General features: G+C 48.0%; 1 protein-coding gene across 1 annotated transcript in view; it reads left to right on the top strand.

The window, feature by feature from the left end:
* The first annotated feature begins 1,005 nt into the window (after nt 1–1,005).
* The window catches only part of LRRC52 (leucine rich repeat containing 52), a 441,852-nt gene continuing 415,878 nt past the window's right edge, over nt 1,006–26,979 (top strand). The window contains exon 1 of the mRNA XM_075321978.1: nt 1,006–1,780. Within this exon, the coding sequence (XP_075178093.1) occupies nt 1,081–1,780 (700 nt within the window). The 5' untranslated portion in view covers nt 1,006–1,080. The remainder of the gene's footprint in view (nt 1,781–26,979) is intronic.

Raw genomic sequence — 26,979 nt, 5'->3', positions numbered from 1 at the left:
AAGTATACATGTTTGGTTTCTACGAACTGGTACTGACCTGACAAGTCATATTTCGTGGTTAATTAATTAAAAAAAAAACCATGAAATTGCACTTTTTAACAATTTCACTGCACTTGGATTTTTTTCCCCCATTTTCCAGTTTAATATGTGGCAGAATGAATGATGTCATTGAAAGTACAACTCGTCCTACAAAAAAGAAGCTCTAGGGCTACTGATGACTGGACAGGACATTATTACAGCATGACAGGCAGGGACCGCTAGTGGGTCAGCAAGCAATGGCTATTTCTTTACATTTTTCATTCCCAACTATATTACAAGTTTTAAAAATCACTGAAGAGTCCTTTAAATAATATTTTTCTGTTCATTAATGCGGAATTTAACCATTTCTATGCATTTTAGTATATGATGCATATAGAATTGGTGTCAATGTAATACAATTACCTGTTACATGTACTCTATATTATTGAAATATGAATAAATGTAATAAGGCCACAACAAATATATACTACAGTATGAATAGCAAACAAAAAGCTGTATAAGGTTACACAAAGCAAGAGCAGAGGACACTACCGTGTCTGCTGTTAATCCCTACATGGTTACTATAATGGCTTACAACAGTGTTGATGTCTTTTCTCAGATCTTGAATGACAAACCTACACACTGCTGTGTTGATGCACACATTCAAGTATCCAGCAACGCCTGAACTGCTCTACTTGAACAGAAACAGCTGCCTTGGAACAGCCGCTGACGTCACAAAGGTGTCGACTGGCAACCATTGAGACTAGATGTGTCCTCTTCTGTGTCCGAGCCAGCTATTTAACCGTCCGCTTCACTTTCAAGTTCAAAGAGGCTTTGTGGTAGCAGAAGCACTTTCACAGCCAGACAGTGAAAATAGGCTGTCAATGAGACCTCAAGAATGAGAGCAACGTGACACTCTGAATAAGAGAACAGAGAATAGTTACAATAGACATCAATACACATGGTAAGAGAGGCGTGCATGTTATTTGACATGACTGCAGCCTTACTATCAATTGTCTTGATAGGGAACTGTGTTAATAGGGTGGGTCCTTTCAGATAGTTATGCTTCTGCTCCCCTACTTGTCTTGGAGGAGAAGACCTGCTGGACACATCATTTTCATGGATGAAAAAATAATTCACATTCAGAGGTTACAGTGGGCTGGACAGAAGTTTCTTTTTTTTATTACAATGCTCTCTATATTAGAGAATGGCGTATGCTGTCCGAGGGAATGCAGCTGTGAACATCTGTTAGTGAACTGCACTGATAGACAACTTGAAGAATTTCCTACTGGCATCCCAATGGATACCAGACAGCTAATCCTAACTCATAATAATCTGACCTACCTTCCATCAATGGATCTTAACCTATTAATTGACTTGGTGTACCTGGATTGTAGCCACAATATTTTAGGAGACTCTTTGGAAGCCACCTTCATTGCGGTGCCATTGGTTTATTTGGACCTAAGTCACAACAACATTTCCAAAATTACAACAGGCACTTTCTATCTTTTGACAAGTCTGGTTGTCTTAAAGCTTTCCGATAACCCCAACTTGGAGGAGATTGAAAAAGATGCCTTTGCCAACAACACAGGACTCCGTCAGTTGGATTTGAGTCGAACAGCGCTGACTTACTTAGATGTCACAACAGTTAGTGAACTGCCCAGTCTACGAACATTAGGCCTCAGCTCCAACCCCTGGGACTGCTATTGTCCTATGAAAGACTTCCTTAAGTGGGTCACAGAGAGTGATATTTACTTCACAGGTAAGCGAGAGAAAGGTAAAGAGGCAACTGTGCCAAACAACTGTTTGCATTTTCTTATTTATTATTTAAGCAATTTATATATCTTTGATGATATGTGTTTTGCATTAGTTTTGTACGTATTATTCATCTTATTTTACTTTGTATTCCTACATGATGGCTGGTTTTTAGCCAGTTCTTATCTATGTTTGAACCAATTCAGTAGAATCTATGGTTTATGGCCTTCTTGTTGTGAAACTTGTATGCTTTTGGAAAAGTACTGAGCCATCCAATTCTTCTGTGGATGTAATAAATACTTGTCTCTTGGGAGCAAAATACAGAAAAGCTTGTACAGTGACAGACACTGATTGTGCGTGTTCTTTCTTTTCTCCGATGCATCGCTATTAATTGGACCAACATTGGCAGATCTGGAGATCCCTTGTATCTCACTCCAAATTAGCCCTCCCAGGAAAGGGTTTCCACAACAATATATATACATATATATACAGGGTGGTCCAAAAGTAGGTGGACAGTATGTGTAATAGGGTTATCAGACATGGTGTAAAGTGAAACTAACTCAGTGCCCTTAGCAACCAATCAGATACAACCTTTCATTTTCCAAAGTCTGTGAAGAATGAAAAGTGGAATCTGATTGGATGCTAAGGCCAACTGAATCAGTTTCACTTTACACCATGCTTGATAGCCCTATTACACATACTGTCCACCTACTACTAGAGAAACTATACATTTAAATGTCAGCCCGAGCCATGCTGTTCGAATGGCTACTTCAAGAGTCCAGTCCCCGGTGGTTTCTCTTAATCTCACACCCCTTGACTCAAGGGCCTTGAGTGATAGGTCTCTTCCTATACAAACAGGTAGGAAGAGACCTGTCACTCAAGCAGAGTGGGGCAGGGAGAATTCGCTGAGGATTGAGCTCTTGCTGTTTTCACCCGCGCAGCTCAGTCCCCGGTGGCTTTTACATTTGATGTCTCTGAAACACTGTAGCGGTTCAGAATAAAATATATCTGGCTTAAATTATAGAGCCAGGGTCTGATTTATGCAGACTGGTTCAAGCAGCATAATTCAGCTGTCAGGTTCACTTTAATATATTTTTTTAATTGTTTTTAATGTTATTTCTAAATGTAATAACTTTATCAAAATGTAATTATGTTGTTTGGAAGTAATGCTTAAAGTTCAGCTCAACTGATGAGTAGCAAAAAATGTTCCAGATCAATCTGTAGTTGTGTTGTTATAACTAGAGTTGAGCAATGTTCGAGGTTTGCCAATTTCATGTTCGAGTGATTTTGGGGGGTGCTCGAGATCGAACTCGAAGGCGAGCTTTTTGCTAAAAGCTCGACAGCTCGAGTTACGTTCGATAACGGTTCAATCAGCAAAAAGCCTAGCTAGTTACTAGCTGGCTTTTCACTGTAAGAGTGTGAGTCACTGTGATTCACAGTATTATCAAATTTCAGCGTATAGTGTGCGGGGGGGACGCGGCTTAGATCTGTGCTGCTGAGAGAATGCCGATCGCCATTTTTTTCTTTTTTCCTAAGCGCGCGTGCAGTGGGGCGGGCCAAGATGTCAGCCAATCACAGACACACACACACAGCTAAGTCGACTTTTTGCCAGAAAAGCAAGGGCATGTGTCATAGGCTGTCCATGTCACATGTCCTTGCCTTATAAATACGGCCATTTTCCCTCACACCGCCATTATCTGCCTTCAGCATGTGGGTGACAGTCACCGCTCATGCTGCTGCTGCCGTCGCTCCTGCTGTGTGCGCTATAGACACAGTGCTGTAGAGATAGGGACTACTGTTTATTTCAGCCCTTTTCAGGGCTGATTTCCAGGTGCTCAGAGCCATAGCTGCTAGTCAGGTCCGTGCAAACGCTGTATACAGCTTTAGATAACAGCGTCTGTGTACCTTAGCTCAGGGAATTCCTTGCTGCAGTTCATCATTAGGAGGGATAGAAAGTGAGACTTCCTTCCCTGTCCTGGTACCCACAGAACCCGGCCACTGTACCCACCTACCCACTTTTGCTACGCTATTTTTATAGCAAACAGTGCTGAAACTTAGTGGCATCCCAAAAGTGTCTGCTATACTAAATTAGTGTCCCATTGGTGCCAAGCAAGTTCTACCACCGCTGCATTCTAGCCTCCTGCACATTTTGCTATGCTATTTTTATAGCAAACAGTGCTGAAACTTAGTGGCATCCCAAAAGTGTCTGCTATACTAAATTAGGGTCCCACTGGTGCCAAGCAAGTTTCACCACCTCTGCATTCTAGCCTCATGCACATTTTGCTACGCTATTTTTATAGCAAACAGTGCTGAAACTTAGTGGCACCCAAAAAGTGTCTGCTATACTAAATTAGTGTCCCACTGGTGCCAAGCAAGTTCCACCACCTCTGCATTCTAGTCTCCTGCACATTTTGCTACGCTGTTTTTATAGCTAACAGTGCTGCCAGTTTTAGGGCCATAGTTGCATTGTCAGGGACAGTCAGTATTGGTTCTTCAGCTGTCAATAAAGCTAGACCACCTCTGCAATCTACACCACCTCTCAATTTTTGCTACCCTACCACATTTTAGGTGTCCAATCTTGTCGCTAACAAAATGAGTGGCAAAAGGACAGATGCTGGTGGAAAGATGAACAGGCGTGTTGGAAAAGGAAAAAAAGTTTGTGTCCGTGGGGAAGGTGGGAAAGCTACATTAACATATGCTAAAGATAGGCCATCTTCCAGCAAAAGTAAGATGTCTACTACTTTCTGTGGACAATCCGATGTGCTCCCTTTTTTACGGACCCAAACAACTGTAACAAAGGTAGATGATGCACAAAAAAGAACATGCTTGAATGGATCTCAAGTGCTCCAACAAGTGCCCTCTCCTCCACCTCAACTACCACATAAAAAAACCTGTCCTCTGAGTTGTCATCCCAATCACAATTGCTTTCTCCCAGCTATCAAGTCTCCACCCGCCCTGCACAGTATGGTGTACCAGAGATGGCTGAGTCTGCAGAGCTGTTCAGTCACACTATAGCCTGGGAATCAGAGGTCTGCTCCCAAGCTACAGTGAGTACAGACCAGGAAATGGTCTGCAGTGATGCCCAGAAGCTTTGTGAATCAGATTCATGCCCTGATGACCAAGTTTCTGAGCATAATGTACACCCCCATTCCCAAAATGTAACCCCTGTTGGTGGAGACAATAAGGAACATACTGATGACGATGAGACGCAGATACCTGATTGGGATGACAAATTAACTATTCAGTCAGGGCAGGAAGAAATTAGGTCTGAGGGCGAGGGGAGTGCAAACACAACGCTTGATGATGATGAAGTTCTAGATCCCACTTACTGTCAACCCACAGTCAGGCACTCGGGAAGTCAGCAGAGGCAGGGGAGGAGGATGCAACTGACGACGAAGTTACCTTGCGCCTTCCTGGACAGAGTCGGAATACTGGAAGCACGTCTACAACTGCATCCTCAGCCACAACTCTGCCTCTGAGCACAAGTCGGAGTGGCTCTGCAGGTCGCATGGCCTCTAAGCCTTGCCTAGCCTGGTCCTTTTTTGACCTTGCAAAGGATCTCCCAAATCATGTGATCTGTAAAATTTGTCGGCAATCTATAAGTAGAGGCCAAAACCTCACCAGTTTGACAACTTCTTCCATGAATCGTCACATGAATAACAAGCATAAGTCCCAGTGGGAAGCTCACCGTGCTGCAATGCAGCCTAGCGTAGCGGGACAGACACCGTCTGCCCCTTCAAGTTCCTCCGCGCGCTCTTCATCTTCTCTGACTGTGGGGACGGCTGTCACAGCTGGTTTTACATGCAGACCTTCCACCACTTTAACCACAACAGGCAGTTTGCTTGGTAGGTCGTCAGTTGGTTTGGAAGGGGAAACAAGTGCTGGTGTACAGCTCTCTCAGACATCAAGAGCACCTACTTTGGATGAAGGCAACATCATGTCTCCGCCTGCACTTTCCTCACAGACCTGCATTTTTCCAGGGACACCCTACTCACCACCGTCTCCACACAGCAGCCAGATCTCTGTCCGTCAGATGTGGACTAATGAAAGGCCATTTCCTCCGAGCCATGACAAAGCTAAGAGGTTGACTTTATCCCTCTGTAAACTCTTGGCTAACGAAATGCTGCCTTTCCGCCTGGTGGACACACAGGATTTTCGAGACCTTATGTCCGTCACAGTGCCCCAGTACCAGATGCCCAGTCGCCACTACTTCTCCAAGAAAGGTGTGCCTGCGCTATACCAGCATGTCGCGCACAACATCACTGCTTCCTTGAGAAACTCTGTGTGTGACCGAGTGCATTTCACCACCGATACTTGGACAAGTAAGCATGGACAGGGGCGTTATATGTCGCTGACTGGGCACTATGGGTAACTAAGGTGATAGATGGAGAACGGTCTGCTGAACAAGTCTTGCCGTCCCCACGACTTGTGCGTCAATCCTCTGTAAGTTCCTCCATTGCTTCTGCCTCCTCAACCTCATCTGGGTCCTTCACCTCTGCCCCAAGCCTGCCTGGTCAGGCCACCCGCGTTGCAACTGCGCACAAGGAATCCTGCACACCTCCTTACTATGCTGGCAGCAGAGCTCAATGGCATCAGGTGGTCATTAGCTTGAAATGTCTTGGAAATAAGAGTCACACAGCGGATGAGTTGTGGTCAGCTCTGCGGTCCAAGTTTCATAAATGGTTGTCTCCACACCAGGGAAGGCCGTGTGCGACAATGCTGCAAACCTGGGTGCGGCCCTTCGGCGAGGCAAGGTGACACACGTGCCTTGTATGGCTCACGTGTTGAACCTTGTTGTCCAGCAATTTTTAACCCACTATCCCGGCCTAGATGGGCTTCTGCACAGGGCACGGTCACTCTCTGCTCACTTCCGCCGTTCAACCGCCGCAGCTGACCAACTTGCATCACTCCAGAAGTCTTTCGGCCTGCCGGTTCATCGCCTGAAATGCGATGTGGCGACACGCTGGAATTCCACTCTCCACATGTTATAGCGACTGTGGCAGCACCGCCGAGCCCTGGTGCAATACATTATGACGTATAGCCTGGGCCAAGGAGATGCAGAGGTGGGGCAGATCACGCTGATGGAGCGGTCTCAGATCAAAGACCTATGCACCCTTCTGCACAGTTTCGACATGACGACGAATATGTTTAGCGCTGACAATGCCATTATCAGCATGACAATTCCAGTCAATTACATGCTGGAGCACACGCTAAACACTATTCGGAGTCAGGGGGTGGGGCAAGAGATAGGGGAGGAAGTACAGGAGGATTCATATGCGCAAGAGATAACAACATCTACAAGGTCCAGACGTTCATCATCACCAAGGCGGCAGGCATGGGACGGTGGGGGAGAGGGATTAACAAGGGCGCATGGTAGCAGCCAAAATATTGAGGAAGGTGCAGGAGACCAGGAAGAAATGGAGGACGAACTGTCGATGGACATGGAAGACTCAGCAGATGAGGGAGACCTTGGTCAAATTGCGGTTGAACGAGGTTGGGGGGAGATGTCAGAGGAAGAAAGCACGGTTAGCACCTCTATGCCACAAACACAGCGAGGACTTGGTCCGCATGGATGCGCAAGACACATGAGCGCCTTCTTGCTGCACCACCTACAACATGACCCTCGGATTGTCAAAATTAGAAGTGATGATGACTACTGGGTTGCCACACTATTAGATCCCTGGTACAAGTCCAAATTTTGTGAAATAATTCCAGCCATAGAAAGGGACGCACATATGCAGGAGTATCAGCAGAAGCTGTTACTCAATCTTAGTTTGGCTTTTCCACCAAACCCCAGTGGTGCACGGAGTGAATCTCCCAGTTGTAACTTGAGAAACATGGGACTGTCTCGTCATCAACAGTCTAACCGTACCAGCAGCACCGTATCTGGTGCTGGTAACAGCAATTTTATTGAATCGTTTCATAATTTTTTTTAGACCATCCTTTGCAAGGCCACCAGAGAAAAGAAGTCTGACACATAGTCAAGAGCTGGAGAGGATGATACAGGAGTATCTCCAAATGAACATCGATGCCATGACTTTGCAACTGGAACCTTGCTCATTTTGGGCTTCAAATCTTGAAAAATGGCCTGAGCTCGCCACTTACGCCTTGGAGATCTTGTCGTGTCCAGCTGCCAGAGTTGTCTCTGAACGTGTCGTCAGTGCTGCTGGGTGTGTGCTGACAGATAAGCGCACGCGTCTCTCCAGTGACAATGTGGACACACTAACGTTCATCAAGATGAACAAGTCCTGGATCCGCAAGGACTTTACTACCCCTGTGTCATTCTGGGGAGAGTAAAGGCTTGTGGATTTGGAATGTGCTTGATGCAAATGTACCTGTGAAGTGTACAACTGGGGTACAAGTGCTGCCACTGAAGTGGTGTCTGTGTGGCCCAATTTTTGGAAAAAAGGGAGACTCCGCTTGGAGTCCCCTTGCTGTGTTTTTAACAATGATCCAAGATGAAGAAATCATGGATCAGCAAGGACTTTGCTACCTACCCCGGTGTTATCCTGGGGACAGTTAAGGCTGGCGTATTTTTGAATGTGTTTGATGCAAATCAAAACATCCTGTTTGCAACTAGGGCACAAGTGATGCCACTGAAGGGGTGTCTGTGTGGCCCAATTTTTTGAAAAAAGGGAGACTCTGCTTGGAGTCCGCTTGCTGTGTTTTTAAAAATGAGCCAAGATGAACAAGTCTTGGTTCAGCAAGGACTTTGCTACCTACCCCGGTGTCATCCTGGGAACAGTTAAGGCTGGCGTATTTTTGAATGTGCTTGATGCAAATCAAAACATCCTGTTTGCAACTAGGGCACAAGTGATGCCACTGAAGGGTTGTCTGTGTGGCCCAATTTTTGGAAAAAAGGGAGACTGCTTGGAGTTCACTTGCTGTGTTTTACATGATTTTAGAAGGGCATGACATGCCTATATCTGTGTCTCCTCCTCTCTTTCCTCGTCCAGCTGTTTAGTTTTCGCATGAGTATTTGTCCTTGTCACTTTCCCATGTGTTTGTGTTGTCTTGGGATTTGTTTGTCACCTTTTGAACACCTTTGAGGGTGTTTTCTAGGTGTTTTTATGTGTTTGTGATTGCCTCCCATTGTTTTCTATGGAATTTGAGAGGTTCGTCGAATGGCTCGCCGAACCGAACTCGAACGCGACCTCCGTTCGACGAACCGAGTCGAACTCGAGCCTCTAGAGGTTCGCTCATCTCTAATAAGTAGCAATACCTTAAATTTGGTTCACTGCATAATTTGGGAGTATTCACTTAAAAGTGCCAACACTTATTTAGATAGTTCACTAGCAAATTTAGAGCAGACACTATTAAGTAACAATGTGTAGCAATGTGATTCACTGGGTAATTTAGAGCATACAGGAATAAGTGGCAATACCTAGAAATGTGTTTCACTGCATAATTTGGAGCAGGCACTGAAAAAATTAAGATCTATTTAGCTAGTTCACCAGGAAATTTAGAGCAGGCACTGATAAGTAACAATACCTAGAAATGTAGTTCACTGGGTAATTTGGAGCAAACAGTAATAAGTAGCAATACCTATGAATTTGGTTCACTGCAGAATTTGGAGAAGGCGCTGAAAAGTGCCAAGACATATTTATCTAGTTCACTAGCAAATTTAAAGCATGCACACTAACTAACAATACCAAGAAATGTAGTTTATTGTGTAACTTGGAGCAGGCAATAATAAGTAGCAATACCTAAAAATGTGGCTCACTGGGTAATCTGGAGCAGGCACTGAAAAGTGACAAGACCTATTTAACTAGTTCACTAGCAAATTTAGAGCAGGCATTACTAACTTACAATACCTAGAAATGTAGTTTATCGGGTAACAATACCTATAAATGTGGTTCAATGTGTAATTTTTAGCACCCAGTGAAATGTGTAACACCTATTTAGCTAGTCTACTAGGAAATTTAATGCATTCACCACTAAGTAATAATACCTAGAAATGTGTTTCACTGGATAATTTGGAGCAGGCGTAATAAGTAGCAATACCTTAAATTTGGTCCACTGCATAATTTGCAGCAGGCACCATGACCTTTGTTCGGACTTAGATTATTGTATGGCCGACCTAACCATCGCTTCTTTCAATGCCAAGGGCCCCAATGTTCCGGAGAAATGGGCACAGGTACTTTACCACCTTTACAAATGGAAGGTGGGAATAGTGTGTTTCCAGGAGACCCACTTCAAGCTAGGACATGCCCCCATTATTAAAAATAAGTATTACCAGACATGGGTATTCTCTGACAACCCAGATTCCCGTTCTAAAGGAGTGGCGATTGCCATCCATAAATCCCTCAATCCCATCAATTCTTAAAATGCTCGACAGATAGTTTTGGCAGATACATCATCCTCTCTCTGAGGGTGGGGGACCAAACTCTCACAATAATCAATGCCTATGCCCCAAACCAAAGGCAAGACAGCTTTATTACCCGCTTGGTCAACGAGGCGATCCCACTGATACAGGGCATGGCAATTCTGTGTGGCGACCTCAATATCTCCCTGGACCCCACATTGGACAATTCCAGGGGGAAATCCAGCATTTCATACACTACCATTAAACGCATCAAAAAAGCTTTATTGCGTATTCAACTGTTCGACACATGGAGACTGAAACACCCGTCGGACAGGGACTATAGCTTCTACTCCCATACACAAGACTCATACAATCGTATAGACAATATACTACTGCAACACAATGCTCTTTCATGGATCCAATGTACCGCCCCACGGGCTGGGCTGCGACTGCCGAGCCACTCGGATCCGTGCTCGTACTGCGGGTGGTGGCTCGAGTCTCTCACGGACCCGGGGGTCACGTCGCTCTGCAAGGGAGTTGGCGCTACACGCAGTGATTTGGGTGTTTGGTTTGGGATGATAGTTTGTGACGCCACCTACAGGTTGTGGTGATTATGGATACCACCGCTGCGGTGAGGGTATGGGACTCCCGGGAGCGATGTAATGGCGCAGCTAGGTGTTGACCCCTCCGTGGGTAGGGGATGTTAGTCCCGGGGCCCAGTAGGCGAGGGCCGGGGTGCAGGGTGAAGTGTTGCGGTGCAGCGCGGTGCGGTGCCTGATGGCACTGGTGTACTCACTCTGACACAAGACACTGGAGTCTCTGGTAAACCAAATGGACTGATGAACGCGGCCCGCAGCCGGCTGCAGCTTCTTCCAGACTAGGTTGGTGATGTCCGCCTTTCTCCTGCACCTCTGTGTGTAAATGTTTTGACTCCTGTGCCTAGACACTGGTAGTCCGCTCCCCGACTGGTATATGCCGGAGGAGCCCGTTTGCCCGCAGATTCTGGCCCTTTGGGTCTCTATGCCTTGGCGGTGGCTTTACCCTGTATGGTTGGGCTGATGTCTTCTAAAGGGACTTGTGTGGGGTAGGTCCTTGAGTCCAGCCCGCAATCAGTTGATTCAACTCAGCCCTGTCGGTTCAGGGCTTTGTGCTGGGTCTGAGTACCCTGCCTGGTGCTCCGGTATCCAGTTGGCTCCCCGGTTCGGTTCCGGCGGGCCACTACCCTGTCCCGGTCCCTTACGGTTCCACTGGTCGTATTACCGGTCTCCTGCAGGCGGCCACCACCGTCTGCCTCCTTGCCAATGGTGACTGGGCTCCAACCCAGCCACCGGAGTAGTCTTTGGCAGGCCTGAGCGCAGGTCTGCCTGTGGACTCAACCTCCTTCCTTCACTGTCAAAACTACTTTCTGCTTCAACTTGAACTTGACTACTTAGGTTCCCGCCTCCAGGCCTGTGAACTCCTCGGTGGGCGGAGCCAACCGCCTGGCTCCGCCCCCCCTGGTGTGGACATCAAACCTGGAGGGTGGTGACAAGGGTTTTAGTTTGGCTGGTGTTTCCTAACCGGAAGGGGTGTGTGGTGTGTTCTGTATGACTACCTAGAACGACATGGACAGTCCAGGGCGTCACATTCCCCCTTGGTTTAATGCAGACCGTCCGCGGGCTGCCCATCCATCACCGGTTTATTTTTGTTTCTGAAAAATAGAAACTGGACAAACAATATAAGTATAATAACATTTTCAACATTTTTTATCTTTTTGAATCTTCCCATGCGGGAGGCACATACTTGAACGTTACGATAACATTTTAATAACACGGAAACCGGGTCCTCAGTCACCCACCCAAACAACTTAGGCCTTGATGCTGCCCCCAAGAAGTGGGCAGCACCCCTTTTCCCCAGTCCAGGAACGGGCCCAGGTGTTAACGGGACGGGTGCGGGCTTCACAGTCTTTTCAGAGGCCCCACGTCCAGGGGACCCCTGACTCGGAGGATGGCCACCGGTTGTGGTGGTGGCGGGCCTCGGCCATCAGCTTCCCGCAGGCCCATCCTCCAGTCTGCCTCTCCGGAGGCGGTGAAACCGGACGGTCGGTTAAGGGAGGGGATTATTTACATGCCCAAAAATTTTTGGTTTGGCCTGCAAGTTCTCGGCCTGAGTCCCTTTCAGTAATAATATCCCCCATTTTTAGCCCCTTTCTGGTATAATGTTCCCCATCCTGGCTCCTTGAAGTAAAGTATGTCCCCCATTCTGGCCCCCTTCCTAGTATAATGTCCCCCATCCTGCTACAATATCCCTATCCAGTACCATTCCAGAAATAATGTCCCTCATCCTGGAGCACTTCCTGATGTAAAGTTCCTTCTCATGAGCCCATCCTGTAATATTGTTCCCTGTTTTGCCACTGTTCTGTTACAAAATGAAAAAAAAACAACAAAATGATTCTACTTACCTTTCCCTGCTGCCATGAGGCATGGCGTCCTGTTCTATAACCAACACAGAGACCAGCAGCTGACTTCAGCGCTACTGCTATGGGTGAGATATTATTTCAATACTATGCGTTGACAGTGACTGGCACACCGATGTCAACTGCAGGGACTGGGCGGTCTCTGCACCGCAATACATTTCATCTGAATGTGCGCCCTCAGAGGCCCACCACGCGGTCACAGTCACGATTCATGCGATCTTTATGCTCCTGATAGATACCAAATTGGGAAACTAGTTCCATACGTAAAAACGCTGAGAAATAAAGGTGATGGTCATACAGAATGGGCACAGGCATCTGATGCTTTGCCAGCTAAACTGCAAAACCAAGAAGGACGTTTTACCAAACTTCTCATTTCCTGAGGTGTGATATCCCACAAAATTATCAAAAAACAGTAAGCAATTTTCTGATGTGGCGATTATTAGGTGTAGAAATGATTGAATCTGTCAAAATTTAATTTGCCAAGTCATGTAGCTTTTAAAAGGAAATTTGTTTTGTATGAATATTATTCTGTTTTTTTTCCCTCATTTTTTTCAGAACCATAACTTTTTTAATTTTCTATCGACAAAGCCATATGAGGGCTTGGATTTTGCAGGACGAGTTGTAATCTTCATTGACAACATTTATTCTACCATTCAATGTTCTGGTAAAAAATTGTGAGGTGAAATTGCAAAAAGAAAACAAAAAGTTGCAATTCCACAATTGTTTTTGGATTTTGTTTTCATACCATTCATTGTACTGTAAAAAATGGCCTGGCAATATGAATCTCCAGATTTGTAAAACTTGTATAGTTATTTTTTTATTTAAGTGACGAAAACAAAATTCGGAAAGTTTTAAAAAAGGAAAACTTTATTTGGGTGACAATTTTCCAAGACATGTAATGTTTTCATTAATTTAGTGATGGAGTCATGTGAAGGATTGTTTCTTTGTGTTGCGAGATGATGTATTCATACAATTTTGGGGTTAAAGGCCTTGTGCCTACGTTATAGTTTCTTTGTGTTTTTTTTCTAGCATTTTTCCTTGCATTTTTTAATCATCCCAGCAAAGTCTATGATAATCCTGACTTGCTGTGCACACGCTGCTTCTTATTTGTTGCAGATTTTGTTGCTGAAAGAAGAAGCATGTCAATTGTTTCTGCGTTTATTTCCTGCGTTTCTAAAATGCCCTGTAGAGCTTTACCACTACAGGGGATCATAGCGCAGCACTTCACCTCACACACCGTGCATACAGCATGGTATGTGAGACTCTATGTAGCTCAATAACCCGGGGTAGTCATGGTGACGACCCAGGGTTAATATGGCAGAGATTGGGTCCCTGTGATCACATTCCAGGGATCCAATCGCCAGGCAGAGGTAAACGATTCCTCTTCCTGCTTTCTGAATGCTGCAATCACACTGATCACCGCATTCTAGGGGGTTAAGCTGCCGGGAGCGGCACGGGCACTGCTCCAAACAGAGAGAGCAAGAGGAAGAGGGTACTTCGCCTGAAGCCCCGCGGTCGCTATGATTAAAAAACGAACAAAAAGAAGCATGAAATAAAGCATGTGAAAAAAATGTGCAAACTCAATAAAAAATGCGCATTTTTTCAGCTGCTTTTTTCCTGCCAAAACATGCATTTTTATATGCAGATTTTTTAGCACATAGCCTTATTAATGCGTCTACAAAAGCACATCAAGTCTGGGCACCAGTGCTGCTTTTGTGCCTTCAGCCAGCAGTGAGTACACATTTCAGTATGAAATCATGGCCGTGGTTCTGATGTCAGGACCTGTGCTCATCAGTAATTAACCTGATCGATGCAGCTGTAATGACATGACAGCTCCACTCAGATCACAGAAATTTTCCACTGTGCTGTACATCTTATCCTATCATGTATAATCAGGGTCAGTCTGGCCCGGCGTAATAGCGGGGAATCCCCCGGTAGGCCCTGGGCCCTCAGTAGGCCCCTGTGCCTTATATAGTGCGGGGCAGTGTATAGTGCCGTGGGGCCACCAGTTTCTCAGGGCCGCGTTATGTGCGGAAGACTGAGCAGGGCCCCCACACTCTGATGGGCCCCCCCTCCCACGCTCTGAGGGCCCCCAGCCTTTCAATCACAAACTGCAGCGATAGCACAAGTTCCGTACTATCGCTGCAGTTTCCGCAGCTGCAGAAGGATCTGTGGTGACATCACAGTCATGTGATATCACCACAGGTCGTGCACTGCAGACGTCCCAGACATGTCCTGGAGACCGTGCCGCTATTAAAATGTACGCGCATCTTTCAGACGTGCATACATTTGAACAGTGCGGCCAGTGTGAGGACTGAGGTGGAGGAGATCCTCATCCCCGCACTGACACAGCGGCCATCATCACACTGCCGCCGGAGCAGCAGAGAAGAGGACGCGCAGGGCTGCAGGTAAGCGCTCAGAGGAGCTGAAGAAAAAAATATATATATATTCTCACCTCTCCTCCTCCGTTCCTGTGGTGCCTCCAGCTGCTTCTTCCAGACCGCAGAACACAGACCCCTCGGTGATTCCGTCCTCTGCACGGAGCCGCCGCTGCAGGTGACTTCATGGCTTTACTGCAGTTAAATGCTTTACGGTGCTGCAAAGCATTTAACTGCAGTAAAGACATCATGGCATCCTGCGTCGGCGCCTCCATGCAGAGAACGGGATCACCGAGGGGTCTATGAGCCTGCGGACTGGTAAGGTAAGGACACCGCAGGAACGGAGGACAGGTGAGAATAACGTGTATGTGTGTGTGTGTGTGTGTACAATGGCATAATAGGGGACAAGAAGGGGGGACCATTCATACACTGTACAAGGCTGGGGGGGCCCATTCATACACTGCACAAGGCTGGGGGGCCCATTCATACACTGCACAAGGATGGGGGGCCCATTCATACACTGAAAAAGGATGGGGGCCCTATTCATACACTGCACAAGGATGGGGGGCCCATTCATACACTGCACAAGGATAAGGGGCCCATTCATATGTACCGCCCCGCACTCGGCTGCAGCCGAGCCGCTCGGATCCACGCTCGTTGGTGGGTGGCTCGAGCGCCTCCGGACTCGGGGTCACTTCGCTCTGAAAGGGTGCTGGCGCTACTTAGGGGGTAGGTAGGTGTACGGCCGGAGCCGTGTTTAAGTTTGTGACGCCACCCATGGGATGTGGTGAAGATGTAGACACCACCACTGCGGTTACAGGGCACCCGGGGGAGATGGTGATGCAGTAAGATGTAAATCCCTCCGTGGGCAGGGATGATGGCCCTGGGACCCGTTGGGGAGAGTAGCTGGGTGGTGCAGGGCGGTGCGCGGCCGGATGGCACTGTTGTACTCACTATTATTGACACACACACAAGTCTCTGATGCACAAAATTGATGGTGGTCGGTGCCCGCAGCCGGCTGCGTCTGATCCCCCACCCGGTTCGGTGGTCTTTGCCTTTCTCCTGCATCATGTAATGTATGTGTAGACTGCCTGCGCTTCAGCAATGGGAGTCCATTCCCCAGCTTGGTATATGTCGGTGGAGACCATTTGCCTGCAGACGCTAGCCCGTGGGCTCTTTCTGCCTGTGCGGTGGCTTTCTATCCCCCTCGGTGGCCTGTTGTCTTCAGTCGGGACTTGGGTGAGAAAGGACCTAAAGTCCAGACCGCAATCAGTTGATTAACTCAGTCCAGTGGCTTCTGGACCTTGTTTCAGGGTCTGAGTACCCCCCTGTGTGCTCCAGTTTCCGAGTCTGTTCCCCGGGTCGGTACCGGCGGGCCACTACCCTGTCTCGATCCACCACGGTTCCAACGAGCCGTCTTTCCGGCTCCTGCAGGCTAGGCCACCGTATGCCTCCTAGCCAAGGTACCAGGGCTCCGACCATGGCACCTGTCAGTCTCCTCTCAACTCCACTACTCAACTCGACTGTCTGTCCTCTACTGACAACTCTCCGATCACTCACTGTTTTTCGTGACTCAGGCCCTCTGAACTCCTCGGTGGGCGTGGCCAACCACCTGGCTCCGCCCCTTGGTGTGTCCATCAAGCTCTGTGAGAGGTGACTAGGTTTAATGTGGTTGGCTGGTGTTACCTTGTTTGGGACTGGTGTTGTGCGGGGCTCTATCTGTGACTACCTGGCTAGTCCAGGGCGTCACACTCCCCCTTGGTTAACTACAGACCGTCCGCGGGCTGTCCGACCACCACCGTTTATTTTTCTGAACTGAAAAAGATAAAACAGTGAACAATCATACTAACATATTTACAATTGTGAAAGTTTTTGTTTCTTCCCTTGTGGGAGGCATGTCACTTAAACATTGCTAACATATAAAACACATTTTTATTAAACCGGGAATGGGACGGGATCTGGTCCTTTCAGTTGCCCACCCAAGCAAACCTGAACCTTGATGCTGCCTCTAAGAACAGGTCAGCATCCCTTTTCCCCAGTCCAGGAAACAGGAACGGGTCCGGGTATTGCCCATACGGACCGAGTACAAAGTTCCATACCCGGCAGTCTCTCAGAGGCCCCATGTCTAGGGGACCCTGACCCGGAGGGTTGTCACCGGTTCCAATGGTGACGGGACCTCGGCCTCCTCTGCTGCAGGCCCTTCCTCCAACCAGCCTTCCCGGGGCTGCAGTGCCTGAAAGGGTGGTCGGGGATTATTTACAAGCCCAAAAGTTATTGGGTGGCCTGCAAGTTCTCAGCCTTGTTCATTTTAAAACGGGAACATCAACAAAGTCCCAACGGGGACGGGCAGTATGGTAGCCGGGAACCGCTACCTTCTTTAACATTCTTCATCATCAGGTGAGAGTCTCGGGCGATTGGCACTACCACACCCCCGACGGCAGACTGGGCCTCATCCTCGGTGGTGGACTCTGCTTCAGCCTCGTACACCTCCAGTGCACGGTATGTGCAATTCGAGAAAGCCATCCGGTATCCATTCCCGCCACATCGCGGGATATACGCGGCTACCGAGGCGTCAACACTGAGGCTGTTCTCACCTGTCTCCTCCGATTCTGGGCTGACATCTACGGGGTCTTCCAAGCCGGGCACCGTGTCCTTCACGGCCGGGCGGACTGCCGGGGTCGACATCCTTCCTGCGGCAGGCGGTTCACCCCCAGCTGCTGCATGGGGAGTCACCATCGGAGCCTCTGGACCCGCCGCTCCTGCGTCTAGAGCGGGAACTGTAACCTCCTCCTCGCCGGCGGCATTCCCTATGGGCGCCACCGCTCCAGCAGTCGGCGCAGGGCCAGCATCAGGCTTGGGAGCAGACATTCTCCATCTGCTCCCCCTTGGTCTTTTCGCGGCACTCCCTTTTTCTGCTGGGCAGTCTGGCTTTTCGACCGCGCGCTTTGCTGCATGGCCGTGTTCCCAGGGGGCGGGGCTTCAGCTTTCGCGCCCTTTCTGCGGGGAAGAAGACTCTGGCGGGAATCTTCGCGGCAAAAGATGGCGGCAAGATCGCAGATTCTGAAAACTTTACAACGGATCACCGCTGACTTCACTTCAAGGCGCACTTCACTAGGTAAGTGAATAGGTAAGTATCCTGTTCGTGACGCCAGAAGAGTCGATGTGTACCGCCCCGCGCTCGGCTGCAGCCAAGCCGCTCGGATCAGGGCTCGTTGGTGGGTGACTCGAGCGCCTCCGGACCCGGGGTCACTTCTCTCTGAAAGGGTGCTGGTGCTACTTAGGGGGTAAGTAGGTAGGTGTACGGCCGGAGCCGTGTTTGAGTTTGTGAAGCCACCCACGGGATGTGGTGAAAATTGTGACACCACCACTGCAGTTACGGGGCACCCGGGGGAGATGGTGATGCAGCAAGATGTTAACACCTCCGTGGGCAGGGATGATAGCCCCGGGACCCGTTTGGGAGAGTAGCTGGGCGGAGCAGGGCGGTGCGCGGACGGATGGCACTGTTGTACTCACTGTTATTGACAAACACACAACTCTCTGATGCACAAAGTTGATGGTGGTCGGTGCCCACAGCCGGCTGCGTCTGACCCCCCTCCCGGTTCGGTGGTCTTTGCCTTTCTCCTGCACCGTGTAATGTATATGTAGACTGCCTGCGCTTCAGCGATGGGAGTCCGCTCCCCGGCTTGGTATATGTCGGAGGAGCCCGTTTGCCCACAGACGCTGGCCCGTGGGCTCTTTCTGCCTGTGTGGTGGCTTGCTATCCCCCTCGGTGGGCTGTTGTCTTCAGTTGGGACTTGAGTGGGAAAGGACCTAAAGTCCAGACTGCAATCAGTTCATTAACTCAGTCCAGTGGCTTCTGGACCTCGTTTCAGGGTCTGAGTAACCCCCTGTGTGCTCCGGTTTCCGAGTCGGTTCCCTGGGTCGGTACCGGCGGGCCACTACCCTGTCCCGGTCCACCACGGTTCCACCGAGCCGTTTTCCCGGCTCCTGTAGGCTAGGCCACCGTATGCCTCCTAGGCAAGGTACCAGGGCTCCGACCATGGCACCTGTCAGTCTCCTCTCAACTCCACTACTCAACTCAACTGTCTGTCCTCTACTGACAACTCTCTGATCACTCTCCGATCACTCACTGTTTTTCCTGGCTCAGGCCCTCTGAACTCTTCGGTGGGCATAACCAACCGCCTGGCTCCGCCCCCCTGGTTTGTCCATCAAGCTCTGCGGGAGGTGACTAGGTTTAATGTGGTTGGCTGGTGTTACCTTGTGTGGGACTGGTGTTGTGTGGGGCGCTATCTGTGACTACCTGGCTAGTCCAGGGCATCACACTTACACTGCACAAGGATGTGGGGCTCATTCATACAGTGCACAAGGATGGGGGACCCGTTCCTACATGGCACAAGGATTGGGGACACGTTCCTACACGGCATAAGGATGGGGGGACCATTACTACACTGCACAAGGTTGGGGGGACCGTTGCTACACAGCACAAAGATGGAGGGGCCCGTTGCTACACGGCACAAGGATGGGGGCCCGTTGGTACACGGCACAAGGATGGGGGGCCCCTTGGTACACGCCACAAGGATGGGGGGCCCGTTGCTACACGGCACAAGGATGGGGAGCCCGTTGCTACACGGCACAAGGATGGGGGGCCCGTTGCTAAACGGCACAAGGATGGGGGGCCTGTTGCTACACGGCACAAGGATGGGGAGCCCATTGCTACACGACACAAGGATGGGCACATTACTACAAGGGGGCACATTACATTTTATTGGGGTCTATTTTTATTTCTGAAATTTACCAGTAGCTGCTGCATTTCCCACCCTCGGCTTATACTTGAGCCAATAAGTTTTCAGTTTTTTGTGGTTATATTAGGGACCTCGGTTTATACTCGGGTCGGCTTATACTCGAGTATATACGGTAATTTGAGATGAGGGGGCCTTGGTGGGGGAGGAGTGGTACTACTTTACAAGTGATATTGTGAGGCAGTGGGGGACTTTATGGGGAAATGAGGGTCATTATGAGGCAATTAGAAAGGGAATTGTGACAGGTAGCATAGTATAATGAGGAGCAGGGAGGGGGGGGATTTTATGCAGAGAGATATTATAGAAAGGGCAAGTTTTGGGGGTACATTATGGAAAGGGGCACTTAGTGGCTCTATTTTGGAGAGGAGCAGTGTGTGGGGGGATATTTTATACAGGAAGCAATTAACAACCCTTCTGATTCCACTTGTTCCCCCAGATATCATTAAATAAAAGGGGCCAGGATAAGGGCCATACATTATTGGTTTATGGTGGCACATGGGGTATAATTACTGTAGGGGAAAATTAGGGGAGATTATTACTGATGAAATATAGGATCATTTTGAAGATACTGTCTCCAATGGGGGAACAAAATTCTGATGTAGTGTAGAAATTAGGGAAACTGTATGTGGAATGTGCTCTGGGAGTGATCAGCTATAGGTGACTGTATGTTATTTTCTGTAGAGGCATGTTCTGGCTGGAAGAAGTGATGGTGGTCAGCGCCGGATGAAGAGTAAAAGTGAAGATGAATAACCTCAGCTAGAGACATCACTGGTAAGTCAGTGTGTTACATGTACACACACACTGTATACTATATACAGAGCTCCTGTGTATAATGTCACTGTTGATCACTGTATTACCTATATACAGATCTCCTGTTTATAAAGTCATTTGTGATCACTGTATTACCTGTACACTGACACTATATACAGAGCTCCTATGTATAATGGCACTGATGGTAATATTAATGTTATTAGTATTGTGGTTTTTATTCATGGTCATTTACTGTAGTATTCATCACTGTGTAGTAGTAATATGTGGTCTTGTCATGGTTTGGTGGTATTTGTCTCTTGTATATAGTAGTATTTGGTAGTCTGGTCATAGTGTCGTGGTATTTCTCCCTTGTATGTGGTAATATTTGTTTACTATGTGGTCTAATTATGGTGTGGCATTATTGGGGCGGCGTTACATGAGACGATTTATCGTGCGATCGCATGAGCGATCGCACCCGCCCCCGTCGTTTGTGCGTCACGGGAAATTTGTTGCCCGTGGTGCATAAAGTCGTTTACCCCTGTCACACGTACTTACCTCCTGAACGACCTCGCTGTGGGTGGCGAACATCCTTTTCCTGAAGGGGGAGGGACGTTCGGCGTCACAGCGACATCACACATCGGCCGCCCAATAGAAGCGGAGGGGCGGAGATCAGCGTGACGTAACATCCCGCCCACCTCCTTCCTTCCGCATTGCCGGCGGGATGCAGGTAAGCTGTGTTCGTGTTTCCCGGGGTGTCACACGGAGCTATAAGTGCTGCCTCAAAAACGACGAACAACTGGCGCGCAGAAGAAGGAACGACTTTATGAAAATGAACGACGTGTCAACAAGCAACGATAAGGTGAGTATTTTTGCTCATTCACAGTCATTCGTAGCTGTCACACGCTGCGATATCTATAACAATGCCAAATGTGCGTCACGGAATCCGTGACCCCGACGACATATCGCCCGATATATCATAGCGTGTGACGCCGCCCTTACTCTCTTGTATGTGGTTGTGTTTGATTACTATGTATTGGTAATATGTTATCTGGTTATGGTGTGGCGGTATTTCTCTCTTGTATGTGATTGTATTCGGTCACTACAGCATGTGGTGGTAATATGTTGTCTGGTCATGGTGGGGCGGTATTTCCCCCTTGTATGTGATATTATTGGTCTTGGTATAGTGGATTGTGTTCTATATGGAGGTCACTTCTCTCTGATATCAATATGGGGAAAATTCTTTATTTCCAATAGTTTAAACATTTGAATGTTTAACCCCTTGCTGTCCTGTGACTATTGCACTGCGGCAAATATGCACTTACAGACGTTCTGCAGTGAAAACAAGTAATCTCGTTTACTAAAGCCACATGCACACAGTATTGGTGAGTTTTTTACCTCAGTATTTGAAGCCAAAACAAGGAATTGTAAAATCAGTAAAAAGAGAGGAAAAGTATAATAGAAACATGGGCAACTCTTCTGCATTTTTCACCCACTACTGATTTTGGCTACAATTACTGATGCAAGATACTGACCAAATACTGAAAGTGTGAACATGGCCTAAGCATGTGATAACTTATTCATCAGTGGGGTCTGATTGCTGGGACCCGAACTGATAGGCAAAATGTGCAACTTTTATCCCCCATTACACTGGAGCTCATGTCCGACTCAACCCCTGATCCATTCATTCCCTCAGTGGCTGCGAGCGCTGTGCTTGTTTTTATCTGACCGCCCCAAGGAGGATGAATGGAGCTGTGGTCACACACCCCACCTGCCACCGCTGCATTGTATAATGGGCATATTCAGTACAAACCAAAAGTTTGGACACACCTTCTCGATCAAAGAGTTTTCTTTATTTTCATGACTCTAAGGGGCACTTTGCACACTACGACATCGCAGGTGCGATGTCGGTGGGGTCATGTCGAAAGTGACGCACTTCCGGCGTCGCTTTCGACATCGTAGTGTGTAAATACTAGATGATACGATTAACGAGCGCAAAATCGCAGTAATCGTATCATCGGTGTAGTGTTGGGGAATTCCATAATTACGCTGCTGTAATGGTACGATGTTGTTCCTCGTTCCTGCGGCAGCACACATCGCTGTGTGTGAAGCCGCAGGAGCGAGGAACATCTCCTACCTGCGTCCTGCGGCTCACGCCGGCTATGCGGAAGGACAGAGGTGGGCGGGATGTTTATGTCCCGCTCATCTCCGCCCCTCCGCTTCTATTGGCCGCCTGCCGTGTGATGTCGCTATGACGCCGCACGACCCGCCCCCTTAATAAGGAGGCGGGTCGCCAGCCAGAGCGACGTCGCAGGGCAGATGAGTGCATGTGAACCTGCCGTAGCGATAATGTTCACTACGGCAGCTATCACAAGATATCGCAGCTGTGACGGGGGCGGGGACTATCGTGCTCGGCATCGCAAGCATCGGCTTGTGATGTCGTAGTGTGCAAGGTGCCCCTAAAAATTGTAGATTCACATTAAAGACATCAAAACTATGAATTAACACATGTGGAATGAAATACTTAAAAAAGTGTGAAACAACTGAAAATATGTCTTATATTCTAGGTTCTTCAAAGTAGCCACCTGTTGCTTTGATTACTGCTTTGCACACTCTTGGCATTCTCTTGATGAGCTTCAAGAGGTAGTCACCGGAAATGGTCTTCCAACAGTCTTGAAGGAGTTCCCAGAGATGCTTAGCACTTGTTGGCCCTTTCGCCTTCACTCTGCGGTCCAGCTCACCCCAAACCATCTTGGTTGGGTTCAGGTCTGGTGACTGTGGAGGCCAGGTCATCTGGCGTAGCACCCCATCACTCTCCTTCTTTGTCAAATAGCCCTTACACAGCCTGGAGGTGTGTTTGGGGTCATTGTCCTGATGAAAAATAAATGATGGTCCAACTAAACGCAAACCGGATGGAATAGCATGCCGATGCAAGATGCTGTGGTAGCCATGCTGGTTTAGTATGCCTGCAATTTTGAATAAATCCCCAACAGTGTCACCAGCAAAGCACCCCCACAATGTCACACCTCCTCTTCCATGCTTCACGGTGGGAACCAGCCATGTAGAGTCCATCCGTTCACCTTTTCTACAAAGACACGGTGGTTGGATCCAAAGATCTCAAATTTGGACTCCTCAGACCAAAGCACAGATTTCCACTGGTCTAATGTCCATTTCTTGTGTTCTTTAGCCCAAACAAGTCTCTTCTGCTTGTTGCCTGTCCTTACCTTTAGCAGTGGTTTCCTAGCAGCTATTTTACCATGAAGGCCTGCTCTACAAAGTCTCCTCTTAATAGTTGTTCTAGAGATGAGAAGGTGTGTCCAAACTTTTGGTCTTACTGTAAGTGCCCTGTCAGGGATAAAAGTTCCTCATTCTTCCGATCGGTGCGGTTTCCACTGGTCTGGTTCCACTGATCAATAAGTTATCACCTACCTAACCTGTGGATCCTGTGGATCGGTGATAACTTGTCACCAAAGATCCCCCTTACTGAAAACTACTGTAATTGTACATTAATTATTGTGTGTGTGTGTGCACAAGAGATGTGCAGGAGCTGCCTGTGCTTTACAGTCAGCGCTCCACAATAATGGGGATAGCAGCTAATAGATATTTGCATGTAGCTGTAGGGTGGGCCCCTAGAGTTATTTCCCCTGGTGGGCCCCGGACACCCCAGTCTGACCCTGTGTATAATACAGTGCACTGAGACATTAATCTATTTGTATCCTGTGAGATACAGTATTCAGATAGATGTATCAAATCCTATCACGTGTGATTCAGTACGCTAAGCCATGTATCTAATACTATCATGTAAGATCCAGTCTGCAGAGATGTGTATCTAATCCTATCATGTGTAATACAGTCAGTGTTTCTAATCCAATCATGCCCCTACATTCTAGGAATAACAAGACTATTGCTGTATATTTTACTCTTTACGCACGTGCTCTAACATTTTCCCCCTGATCATGCACTTGTATAACCCTGTGTAAGCGTGCACAGTTTGGAATTTTCCCATGGTTTTGAATGAAGGATACCTCTCGGCAGGGCCACCATCAGGGCATCCCTGCCCTTACTGGTGTATGGAGCCCAGTGAAGAGGGGGGCCCAGCCAGGTCCCGGGGTACTTACTTTAGCTTTATTTAGCCGCAAGCCAAGGTCCTAGTCACAGCCACAGTCTGCAAAAAATAAGGCCTCAGCAGAAGTGGCTGGCCATGTCGCATTGGCCACTTCAACTGAGTGCGCACTACATATGTCTAGTTTGCATGCAAAGCACTTCAGGCACATCACATGCAAATTAGCCATGCGGTGACATCACGCGCACTGGGGCTGAGCAGTGCACATCATCCTGTGACCCAGTGTGCAGCAGCATAATGAGGTTAGCAAGCTGCGACCTCATCACACTGTTGCTTGCAACGCAGAGCTGTGGAGGTGACAAGGACTCGACAGGGAATGGTAAGCGCTCCATGATGCAGCTGAACACAGGGGCGGGATGATTGCAAAAACTTGGGGTGGTGAGGAGCCCACCGACCCCAACCCTCGCTTCATCTGGATATGGAGACAAGGACACACATTCAGCTAGAATGCATCACAGCGCATAGAGAATGCTGCGTGACCTGGGAACTGGAGATGGTGAGGAAAACTATTATAGACTGAAAGGAGATATATTTACCAGGATGGGGAGATATATACCAGGAGGGGGACATATACCAGGAAGGGTACAGGAGCGGAACATATATACTAGGAAGGGCCCAAGCGGGGGACATATATACAAAGAGGGGCTCAAGAGAGTGACATATATACTAGGGTAGGGACATATAGTATTGCAGGAGGGGGACATACTGTATATACCAAGAGGGGCCCAGGAAGGGGACATACTTTATATACCAGGATGGGGACAAATATACCAGGATGGGACATATATACCAGGAGGGGTCCAGGAAGGGGACATATATACCAGGAGGATTACATATAAACCAGGATGGGGACTATATATACCAGGAAAGGCCCAGGAGTGGGACATATATACCAGGAAGAGGATCAGATATACTGGGATAGGCCCATGATGGGGACATACATACCAGGAGGGAGACATATACCAGAAGGGCCCAGGAGCAGGACATATATACCAGGATGGGCCCAGGCTGGGGACATATATACTAGGAGGAGGACATATATACCAGGAAGGGGAAAAATAAACTAGGATGGTGACATATATACCCGGAGGAGTACATATATAACAGGAGGGGCCCAGGATGGGGACATATAGACCAGGAGGGGGACATATATATTTATATATCAACTTGGCTTTTATGTTTTGTATCGATTAAAGCCATGTTTATATTTAAATAGCTGGATGTGGATATTTCTTACCATGCAGCTTTCTTAAGGCTGCTTTAGACGCAGCGACATCGCTAGCAATGTCGCTATCGAAAGCACCCACCCCCGTCATTTGTGCTTCACGGGCAAATTGCTGCCCGTGGTGAACAATATCATCACACATACTTACCTTCCTAACGACATCGCTGTGGCCGCCGAACAACCTCTTTTTTAAAGGGGCGGTTCCTTCGGCATCACAGCGACGTCACTCAGCGAGCCACCAATAGAAGCGGAGGGGCGGAGAGCAGCCGCATGAATGTCACTCCCACCTCGTTGCTGGAGGACGCAGGAACGCTGTTGTTCATCGTTCCCGGGGTGTCACACATAGCGATGTGTGCTGCCTCAGGAACGACGAACAACCTGCGTCCTGAAAAAGCAACGATATTTTGAAAATGAACGACGTGTCAACGATCAACGATTGGGTGAGTATTTCTGATCGTTAGTGGTCACTCGTAGGTGTCACAGGCAACGACGTCGCTAACGAGGCCGGATGTGTGTCACGAATTCCGTGACCCCAGCGATATCTCGTTAGCGATGTCACTGACTGTAAAGCAGCCTTTACTCTCATGTTACAATTCATTTTTTTTGCATTTTGCATAGTTTTTGTTAGCACCCCTCCCATTATTTATATATATATATATCACCCTGTGGTACCCAGTACTTATTTCTTAACAGAGTTGTGAGGAGCAGTATGTGCGGGGATATTATACAGAGGGGCAGTGTGTATATGGGAGGTTATATTATACAGAGGGGCAGTCTATGGGGGTTATATTATACAGAAGGGTAGTGTGTGGGAGGATATTATACTGAGGAGCAGTGTGTGGGGGATATTATACAGAGGAGCAGTGTGTGAGTGATATTATACAGAGGGGCAGTGTGAGTGGAATATTATACAGAGGGACAATATCTGTGGCTGTATTATACAGAGGGGCAGTATGTAGGGATATATTACATAGGAGCAGTGTGTGGGGATATTATATAGATGTGCAGTGTATGTGGGGAGGATATCATAGAGAGGGGCAGTGTATTGGGGATATTATACAGATGGGCAGTTTGTGGGGAAGATTATACAGAGGGATAGTTTGTGTAGGGGATATTATGTAGAAAGGAAGTGTGGGGGATATTATAAAGAGGGGCAGTGTGTGGGGGATATTAT

This window comes from Anomaloglossus baeobatrachus, chromosome 8 (assembly GCF_048569485.1).
Source record: "Anomaloglossus baeobatrachus isolate aAnoBae1 chromosome 8, aAnoBae1.hap1, whole genome shotgun sequence".
Lineage (NCBI taxonomy): Eukaryota > Metazoa > Chordata > Amphibia > Anura > Aromobatidae > Anomaloglossus > Anomaloglossus baeobatrachus.
Note: the sequence above shows the minus strand (reverse complement) of the source record. Positions and strands in the feature narration are given on the sequence as shown.